The sequence below is a fragment of the Micropterus dolomieu genome, unplaced genomic scaffold (assembly GCF_021292245.1).
Source record: "Micropterus dolomieu isolate WLL.071019.BEF.003 ecotype Adirondacks unplaced genomic scaffold, ASM2129224v1 contig_8748, whole genome shotgun sequence".
Taxonomy (NCBI): domain Eukaryota; kingdom Metazoa; phylum Chordata; class Actinopteri; order Centrarchiformes; family Centrarchidae; genus Micropterus; species Micropterus dolomieu.
The window spans coordinates 21,748-32,331 of record NW_025737734.1 but is presented as its reverse complement, the minus strand read 5'-3'; the positions used below and the strand labels follow the sequence as shown (position 1 = coordinate 32,331).

General features: G+C 42.6%; 1 protein-coding gene across 3 annotated transcripts; it reads right to left on the bottom strand.

The window, feature by feature from the left end:
- Window positions 1–6: 6 nt before the first annotated feature.
- On the bottom strand, window positions 7–9,959 carry LOC123965140 (cell surface glycoprotein 1-like). 3 transcript variants are annotated; one of them, XM_046041706.1, is made up of 3 exons: window positions 9,889–9,959; window positions 763–4,277; window positions 7–672 (listed from the first exon to the last, which is right to left on the bottom strand). In XM_046041706.1, exons 1-3 carry the CDS (start codon window positions 9,899–9,901, stop codon window positions 328–330), a joined length of 3,873 nt encoding a protein of 1,290 aa, XP_045897662.1. In that variant the 5' UTR covers window positions 9,902–9,959; the 3' UTR covers window positions 7–327. The 3 variants fall into 3 exon arrangements, with proteins under 3 accessions (XP_045897662.1, XP_045897661.1, XP_045897660.1); XM_046041705.1 differs by lacking the exon at window positions 9,889–9,959 and adding exons at window positions 8,931–9,350; window positions 9,483–9,607 and having other exon boundaries at window positions 7–4,277; XM_046041704.1 differs by having other exon boundaries at window positions 7–4,277.
- Between the last annotated feature and the right edge of the window lie 625 nt (window positions 9,960–10,584).

Genomic DNA, 10,584 nt, shown 5'->3' with positions numbered 1-10,584 from the left:
TAAGCAACTCTGGACAAGTCCAATTACATGACAAATTAATGTAACTAACGTTAGCTAACTTGTATCTTAGCATACTGTCATTACAGTTGCAGCTGCAAAAGCGAACTTAAAGCCAACATGCTGAGAGGACGAGATTTCAAGAGCCGGCACATCAGACCATAAATGGCTGAGTACACCGGATCTGTTTTCATCGTTCACACACAGAACGGACAGCTAACGGATCATGAGGAGATATTAACTAAATCTGTCAAAAAGACATGTATTGTATTACAATAACTTACTCCACCTTTAATGAACTAAGACAGAAATAATGTTTAGATTTACGGATTAAGAAACAACTGTTAAGTGCAGCCCTGCTTTCATGTGTCGCCTCAGTTCTTGCTTTAGTGTGAATCCTTTGCCACAGACAGAACAACTAAAGGGGTTTTCCACAGTGTGGCTTCTCTCGTGTATGGACACACTGCTTTCGGTAATGAAAGTCTGATTACAAATTGAGCATCTGTAAAACTGTGTTTCTGAATGAAGTCTCATATGTTTCTTTAAGGTGTGCTCCAGAACATATGTTTTACCACATACTGAGCAACGAAATGGTTTCTCTTCTGTTTGGGGATTGTGGCCAGAGCTTGTTGCACATTCAGAGGAGCTACTTGATGTTTTTACAGTACTACATTCCTGATCACTTACAGGTACATCATTGGGTTTGTGGCCAGAGCTTGTTGCACATTCAGAGGAGCTACTTGATGTTTTTACAGTACTACATTCCTGATCACTTACAGGTACTTCATTGTTTTGTGAAGGCTTTGAACCTGACTGAGGTTTCCTTGTCTCCTCCAAAACAACACACTGATGGCTATTGAGCTGGGACCACCTAGAGAATCTTTTGCCACAAACACTGCAGCCGTATCCTTTGTTCCTGTTTTTGTGGTCTTCCATGTGCTTCCCAAGATCTCCTCTGCATGGAAAAGTTTCTTTACAAACTGAGCAGCTAAAACGCTTTTCTCCTGAATGAAGTCTCATATGAGTCATAAAAACCTTCTCCAAGCTGTACCTTTTACCACAATCTGGGCAACAAAATGGCTTTTCCGCTGTGTGGCTTCTCTTGTGTCTGGACAAAACGCTTTCAGAAATAAAATTTCTTTCACAAACTGAGCAGCTGTAAATGATTTTTACTGAATGACATCTCATATGACAGGTTAAATTGTTCTTCCGGAGGTAGGTTTTACCACAAACTGAGCAACTCAACGGTTTCACTCCTGTTTGGAGTCCATTGTGGCCAGAGCTTGTTGCACATTCAGAGGAGCTACTTGATGTTGTTCCAGTACTACATTCCTGATCACGTCCATGTACCTCATTGTTTTGCAGAGGGTTTGAACCTGACTGAGGCTCCCTGGTCTCCTCCCAATCACAACTGTCATCAGTCTTAGGTTCAGAGTGTGACATCTTGTCATCAACCTCAGGTTGAAAATGTCCATCTGGATCAGAGTTCCTGGTTGGTTCTGGTCCTCCACAGTCCTCTCCATCAGTTTCTGTTTCCATCTGGTCAGTTAGTCTTTGATGCTCTTGAAGCTGCTTTCCCTCCTGACTGGTCCAGAGTTCCTCCTGTTCATCTTTAATGTGTGGGGGCTCTGGTGGGTCCTCCTGGTACATGCTGGGGCTCCACTTTCTTTTAATGTGTGGGGGCTCTGGTGGATCCTCCTGGTACATGCTGGGGCTCCACTTTCTTTTAATGTGTGGGGGCTCTGGTGGATCCTCTTCTTGGTCCATGCTAGAGCTCCAGTTCTCTTTTATGTGTGGGAGCTCTGGTGTTTGAAGTCCATTGTGTTCCTGCAGAGGTACTTCATTGCTTTGCAGAGGGTTTGAACCTGACTGTGGCTCTCTGGTCTCCTCCCAATCACAACTGTCATCAGTCTTAGGTTCAGAGTGGGACATCTTGTCATCAACCTCAGGTTGAAAATGTCCATCTGGATCTGAGTTCCTGGCTGGTTCTGGTCCTCCACAGTCATCTCCATTAGTTTTTGTTTCCATCTGGTCAGTTAGTCTTTGATGAAGCTGTGAGGACTGAGGTTTTTCTTCATCATCTTCTTCACTCTTCATAGGCACAGGAGTGAAAGGGGACTTGGTGATTTCAGCCTCCTCCAGCCCTCGAATCTGCTCTCCCTCCTGACTGGTCCAGAGTTCCTCCTGTTTGTCTTTAATGAGTGGGGGCTCTGCTGGGTCCTCCTGGTCCAGACTGGGGCTCCTCTTCTCTTTAATGAGTGGGGGCTCTGGGGAGTCGTCCTGGTCCAGACTGGGGCTCCTCTTCTCTTTAATAAGTGGGGGCTCTGGTGGGTCCACTTGGTCCAGACTGTGGCTCCACTTTTCTTTAATGAGTGGGGGCTCTGGTGGGTCCTCCTGGTCCAGAATGGGGCTCCACTCCTCTTTAATGAGTGGGAGCTCTGGTGGGTCCTCTTGGTCCATGCAAGAGCTCCACTTTCTTTTAATGTGTGGAGGCTCTGGTGTTTGAAGTCCACTTTGTTCCTGCTGAGGTACTTCATTGCTTTGCAGAGGGTTTGAACCTGACTGACGCTCCCTGGTCTCCTCCCAATCACAATTGTCATCAGTCTTAGGTTCAGAGTGGGACATCTTGTCATCAACCTCAGGTTGAAAATGTCCATCTGGATTGGAGTTCCTGGCTGGTTCTGGTCCTCCACAGTCCTCTCCATCAGTTTTTGTTTCCATCTGCTCAGTTAGTCTTTGATGCTCTTGAAGCTGCTTTCCCTCCTGACTGGTCCAGAGTTCATCCTGTTCGTCTTTAATGTCTGTGGGCTCTGGTGGGTCCTCCTGGTCCATGCTGGGGCTGGACTTCTCTTTTATGTGTGGGAGCTCTGGTGTTTGAAGTCCAATGTGTTCCTGCTGAGGTACTTCATTGCTTTGCAGAGGGTTTGAACCTGACTGAGGCTCCCTGGTCTCCTCCCAATCACAACTGTCATCAGTCTTAGGTTCAGAGTGGGACATCTTGTCATCAACCTCAGGTTGAAAATGTCCATCTGGATCTGAGTTCCTGGCTGGTTCTGGTCCTCCACAGTCCTCTCCATCAATTTCTGTTTTCATCTGGTCAGTTAGTCTTTGATGAAGCTGTGAGGACTGAGGTTTTTCTTCATCATCTTCTTCACTCTTCATAGGCACAGGAGTGAAAGGGGACTTGATGATTTCAGCCTCATCCAGCCCTCGAATCTGCTCTCCCTCCTGACTGGTCCAGAGTTCCTCCTGTTTGTCTTTAATGAGTGGGGGCTCTGCTGGGTCCTCCTGGTCCAGACTGGGGCTCCTCTTCTCTTTAATGAGTGGGGGCTCTGGGGAGTCGTCCTGGTCCAGACTGGGGCTCCTCTTCTCTTTAATGTGTAGGGGCTCTGGTGGGTCCACTTGGTCCAGAATGTGGCTCCACTTTTCTTTAATGAGTGGGGGCTCTGGTGGGTCCTCCTGGTCCAGAATGGGGCTCCACTCCTCTTTAATGAGTGGGAGCTCTGGTGGGTCCTCCTGGTCCATGCAAGAGCTCCACTTTCTTTTAATGTGTGGAGGCTCTGGTGTTTGAAGTCCACTTTGTTCCTGCTGAGGTACTTCATTGCTTTGCAGAGGGTTTGAACCTGACTGAGGCTCCCTGGTCTCCTCCCAATCACAACTGTCATCAGTCTTAGGTTCAGAGTGGGACATCTTGTCATCAACCTCAGGTTGAAAATGTCCATCTGGATCTGAGTTCCTGGCTGGTTCTGGTCCTCCACAGTCATCTCCATTAGTTTTTGTTTCCATCTGCTCAGTTAGTCTTTGATGAAGCTGTGAGGACTGAGGTTTTTCTTCATCATCTTCTTCACTCTTCATAGGCACAGGAGTGAAAGGGGACTTGGTGATTTCAGCCTCCTCCAGCCCTCGAAGCTGCTCTCCCTCCTGACTGGTCCAGAGTTCCTCCTGTTCGTCTTTAATGAGTGAGTGCTCTGCTGGGTCCTCCTGGTCCAGACTGGGGCTCCTCTTCTCTTTAATGAGTGGGGGCTCTGCTGGGTCCTCCTGGTCCAGACTGGGGCTCCTCTTCTCTTTAATAAGTGGGGGCTCTGGGGAGTCCTCCTGGTCCAGACTGGGGCTCCTCTTCTCTTTAATGAGTGGGGGCTCTGGTGGGTCCACTTGGTCCAGACTGTGGCTCCACTTTTCTTTAATGAGTGGGGGCTCTGGTGGGTCCTCCTGGTCCATGGTGGGCCTCAACTCCTGCTGTTCAGGGGGAACCTCTCCTTTACTCACCAGCAGCTGGATGTCTGGAGAATAATGAAACGCATACACATTTTAGAAAAACTTCCTGTTAACATTTAAACCACTGTCACCACTACTTTCCTAAATGTGTGGAGAAAGGACGCACATTTTGTAAAACACATTTGGAACTAAGAAACTGTGACTGTACTCATCATTTCCAACAGTCCATTTTAATTGTTTCAATGTCTTTACCGTGAAGTTCAGAATACAAACACAGGAAGTGATTGAGGACCAAAGGGACTACAGTCTCTTCCTCTGGCTCCAACATCAGCCAAGATCTGACCTTGATTCACTGCCTGGAAATGTTTTATCAGTGCTTGTGACAGCTCATTCTGTTTCCAGACCTACCAAACTCTTGCTTTTTATGTTTGTGTTTATCTCTCTGTGCTGGAGTTCTTTTAGGAACTTGATCATTTTATCCACTTTGTTTTTAAATTTGTTATGAGAGAATAGTGTGACAGGAATTTCATGATTCCATCTTTAAGATACTGCCATGTAACTAATCTCACCAGCCTCTTGGGTATGGGGACAATGTGCATCTTCTTTTTCAAAAAAGCAATTTTTAGTGGTCAAGCATATCGTTTTATCAAATCTGATGTTCATACATTTTGCTCATCAGAAATCAGAAATACTTTATGGACCCCCCGAGGGGAAATTCTGCCCCAATAGGGATGTTACTAAATAATAGAGCCGGAACGATATGGGCTGCTGGGGGCCGAAGCAGATTTTGAAAAAGAGAGAATTTATGATTTTGAAAATTATTTGGATAGTTTCTAAGCTTACAACAGGCCGATATTTAAAGCTGTTCTGTATGTGGGCTATAATACCTTTTCTTAAATGGATTATATTAAAGAGGCGGTTTTATGCTCATTTTCAGGTTCATAATCCTTTTTAGGGGTTGTATCAGAACAGGTTCACATGGTTTCCTTTTCAAAAAACACCATATTTTTTGTCATACTGCACATTGCTGCAGCTCCTCTTTTCACCCCACAAAACATACATCAATATATTCCATCGCAGTAGGAATGTACTCTCTCTAAAAAAAGACACCAGCTTATTCCACAAACTTAGGTTATGGTTAAAATAGCATGATCAGCAGAGGGCATGCCTAGGACACAGAGAGGGGGAGCAGTGCAGACAAAAACAGTCATCAGTGATTATCCTTAATTATTTTAATCTTTTTACCTAGATGTGCCTTGTCGTCTTTATTTTTAAGTGCTGAACTATAGTCATGAATACAGAAACAAGCTCATTATGGTTAGATCCTTGAGTGGGAGCATTGACTGCAGACACTGACTATGCACGCCTTGTTCAACTCTTATTTACTGTAGTTTTATGACTGCAGAAGAGGCTGCAGGAACTGCTCTACTGTGATCTATTGTTGTTATGACTACAAGAGGAACTGTTGATGTATTAGTCTGCTGATATTAAGACTACATGTTACGGCTTAAGGGGTTGATTGTCAACTTCCAATCTCTGATGCTTATAGCCTGTGTGAGCTTTGAGTGAACTTGCTGAAGGAATTTTTGCTGACTGTTTTCACGACAGATTGAGGATGAACAGAAAGGTAGCAGATACAGTCAGCACTACATCAAGATTACTGTAAGAAACCAAGCATTAATGAAAGATACAGCATTACCCATGCTACTCTTGAATTAACTTTTTAAGAAATGTAATTGTGTGTCAATTTATGCATGTATAACTTTTAAAAAAATACGGTGAGACTGAAGTAGAAATATAATGGAGAACTTAATATCCGGTAACAAAAAAATATAGAAAGACAGCAAACACAGTATTAAATAAACAGCTGGAAAAACTGTTAAATTGGTGAAACAATACGTGTAAGCGATGGCAGCAGAGGATAAGAAGTTCACCATAAGGAGAGGAGGGTGCAAACCAGCCCAGAGGGGGATATATGGCTGTCTGCAGACCACAGGTTTGACTCCATCCTCCCACCTGCAGGGATGTTGTACGGGTTTATCTGTCCTTTATTGTAATAAACTCTTTTGTGCCGATCTCTGTGAAACTTTTGTGCCGATCTCTGTGAAACTTTTGTATTCTATTGTATTGGTGTCACTTTTTGTTGGTAATAAAAATGTTGGGAAAAATTCAAGCTTTCTTATCTGGCCCAAGTCTTGAATTTTTTACACAACACGTTTTTGCATATGTGAAACACCGACTCAACCTTAATCTCAGTGACCTCCGATTGGCGTAACCGGGAGTCATTACTGCCAACGTGAATAACAATCTTACTGTATTTACGTTTATCCTTAGCCAGCAGTTTCAAATAAGACTATGTCGCCCGCTCTGGCCCCAGGGATGCACTTAACTATAGCCGCTGGATTCACTAACTTCACGTTTCTCAAAATGGTTTCTCAATAGTAGGAGAGCGAGAGGGAGAAGGAGAAGCCATCGCTAACAGTCCTCGAAAACCACTCTAAATTAAATCCACAGTAGCTTTTACCAGCAGTTTGAGTGATGACAATATCCCTTGGCTAGTGGGCGCTGAGACACTTTAATTCCAGTTTGTCCTTCAAATCAAGGGTCTCAAACCTGTGCTAAAGTATGAAATACACTCAGTTCTGTCTCATGTTAGCTGGCTTAAGTATAGCTAAAGAAAGCTTCCCTTACTCTTCTTGCCGACTAATGTTGGCGCTGGACAGACAGCCAATCAACTCTGAAACATGAAATTACGCTGTAGTGGGGCTACGGGCAGTTAGCCGCACTTGTCATTAAATTTGTGTGATCTAAACTGAATTCAGAAATACTCTGAGCATGCGCATTACGATTTTCCCAAGTACAATGTATATCTGCGACAGAGGGGCTAGCCCCACACTCATGCTACGGCATACGGACACCAATCGGGAGAACGTCGTCTGAAGCAGCAAGGCAGGGAGGAATCTATGAACATGGAATTTAATCCTAACACAAAGAAATTAAATTTAGGAAGATGCTATATTTATTTATAGGAAATATTTTATAATAATAATAATAATCTCTTTTTAAATAAAAAACATAATTGGTTTGCACAGTTATTTTTGTTCTTGTTTGGCTATGCCCCATCTGCCCCAAATGACCAGTCGCCATTGGTTATAACTATTGGCAGAGCCGTTATGGCTCTAACTACAAGGTTTCAACTCTACGTCGTCACACAGGAGAGGAGCTAGACAACTTAGTCTTACATGTCCGCTCTGGTTTAATTATTTCCGACACACGGTGGAAATGCACACAACAATGGGCTGAAGGAGCCTTTAGGTTCCTTGAAAAGTAGTGGAAACACGGCTATAGTGGTCGTGCCTGACGCTGCTTTACCACGGATTGCAAATGCATGGAGCGAACTATAGAATTATTTTGCTTACGTAGCAGACAGTGAGAGCAAGCCCAGATGTGGTCCATCTTGGCAAAGCATCTCGCCATCAGGTATGCTGACTTCAAAGAAGAGGTGAAAGGATTCAAAGAGCGATGGGTTAGGGAACCCTCAAATATCAGTCAAACGAGTGTTATTTATTGTGTGACAAAGAAACATTTTTTTTTTAACAGTTTGACGAGCAAATAAGGGCAATGTTAACGGTTTAATGTGGCTTTAGCTTTTTGGCTGGCTTACCAATGTGGCATACACCTGTATATGCAAACCCACCATTTACACTGGTAACATTAACGTCACCATAACTTGCAAGCTGCTGAAAATCTTGTGTTATCTGGTTTTACATTACAAGACGCTGACACAGTGAATATTTTACAACCACAGGGCAACAGTGAACCCACCATTGAAGATGTCATTTAGTACCAGCTCTATGAAATACATGATTAACAACAATCAACACGTGGCAGTCAGCGTTGATATTGTAGCAGGCCGCCACAAATAAATCATGGGGAACATTAGAAGATTATGAGCAGGGCTTTGGCCTGGTGGTGGGACAAAAACTGTATTTCTTCTTTAGCCGGTTTAACTTTGTCGCTTCAAGTTGAGAAATACACTTTTTAAAATGCAGTTTTTTGTACATTTTCCCTCATAATCAAGCAAGTAGACTCACGGTGCCATATTTGATACCATTATATCACAAATCGCAACATGACTTTTTCTCCAAATCGAGCGGGCCAATGTGTACTTCAATACTGTACTCAAGTAAAGTACAAGTTTGAAGTACTTTTGCATGTTATGAAACTTCATACTTTTAATTCACCACATTTGTCTGACAGCTTTAACGCTAGTTACTTTTAGATCAACATTAAAAAGGTATGCATTGTTGAGGATGAGGATCATGTACAAACCTTGCCTTTTGCAGATATTGGTTGTTCATTGTTGTTATTTTTTTATTTTGTCGAATATACCCCTTCCCATTGCAATATTTATGCACAAAAGAAACCACATGTAAAATCTGCCACGCTGTTCTTTCTCTGCAAATAGTTGTATTATTTTTCTCTATTCTTTTATTTTTCTTATATAACTTGCATTTGTTTATTCGTTATATTTCTACATTTATTTATGTCAACTGTAGGTTTGTCTACGTGTAGGACCTTATCACCAAAGCAAATTCCTCGTACGTGTAAGATAGTACTTGGCAATAAAGCTTTTCTGATTCTGAAGATGAAACAACTCAACATGATATAAAGGAAATAAATGAGCTCCAGCAAAATACAAAGTAAAGTGCACAAACCTGCTCTGTGTAACCGGACTTCAGGCTTGAAAACAGCGTCCAGTAGTTTGCGTTGTCCACAAAGCTTTATAAAGAAAACAGCCCGGAGTCTATTCAGGCAGCTCTATCTGGACATTTTGGCTCCGTGAAAAACAGTTTGGTCTCTATGGAAGCTGCTCCGACTGTGAGGCCGAGCTCATATTACATTACAAGACGCAGACTACTTCCTGCTAGCGATGAGTCTTAAAGTTTAAACAGAGTCCACTTAAACACGTTTATCCTCACATGCAGGCTCTGCTGCTGAACTCCGGCTGCATCTCACGGCGACGCACGTGGTACGTAACGGAAAAAGTTGGCACTTACTTCCGGTCCCCCTTCTTTGAGAACCATTTCTCTCTAGGAATGATTTTTTCTACAACGTAGAAAAACCCAGATACTTTTCTAAAGTAAATAAAGAAACATCACAAAGTAACGTCAACAGCACAAAAACACAGCAAAATAAACATAAATGGTATCGCTAATAAAGTCAGGAATCTGCGTGTGTATTTTGATTAAATGTCCAATCGTCCTCACAGTGTGTCGCATTTGCTGCTGTTCGGCCACGCGACACGTTCAGAAACTACGGGGTTTAATGCCGCGCTACATTTACATCACCTCTGAAGTCAGAGCTGGGAACAAACCAAAATGGAGACCTCCGGGAGAACTGTTGTTGTACTGGCTCTTTCAGAATACAAAACACTAAAGAACAAATAGAAACATTCAGCATATTTAATTGTGTTAAACACGTTTTTGACTGCGTTTCAATTAGTCAGTCCTACACAAAGGGCGAGGGCTCTTCAGAATATTGAAAGTGAACTATAATCTACATTTTTACTATGTAACTTAGAATATTAGTCTGCTAAATGTGATGCGTATAACGTACATTTTAATAACTGAACTGTGCTTAGGATTACAAATAAGAAAAGAAAACTTCACTTGCCCAAAGAGTTCATGATGCCGGGATGTTGAGGTCTTCCAGCTTCTTTACAACAAGGCAGGAGAAGATGGGAAAGTACAGCTTGCTGGGAGGAAGTGCTTACTGTGGACCAGGAGCGCCGGGGAGGAAACTTAGGACAATTCCAAGGGCCCCTGACTGACAGGGGCCCCAAAAACTAATATACAATTATATTATATATATATATCATATATTTTTGTTCCCGTTAACCAAAAAGTAAACATTCATATTGACCGACCACCCCCCTGTATCTGCATGAAATGGTTTGGTCCTGCCTCAGCGCGCTTCTCAGTGACGGTGTTTAGTTGCAGTAAGTAGATGCGCCAGTAACACACTGATCACAATGTTGCCTATTAAACCAAAATCTGATTTTCAAAAAGGGAAGAGAGGAAAGGATGGCATTCTGTTTTTGTTTTGTTTTTTCCTCTCTTTATTAGTACTAAAGTATTAACAATGCAACATACAACACATAAAAGATAGAAAGGTACATATAGCTGGGGGGACAAAAAAAAAAAAAGACAGATAAAAAACAAAAAAGGACAAGAATATCACAGACAGAACTTCAAGTGTGTACAGATATTAAGTACCTTCAGAGCCTTTTTGTTGGAAGAGAAACAAATAGTTCTAAAATAAAGTTAAATTTCCTTCTTAAAGACTATAAATAGAAACAAAATTAAATTT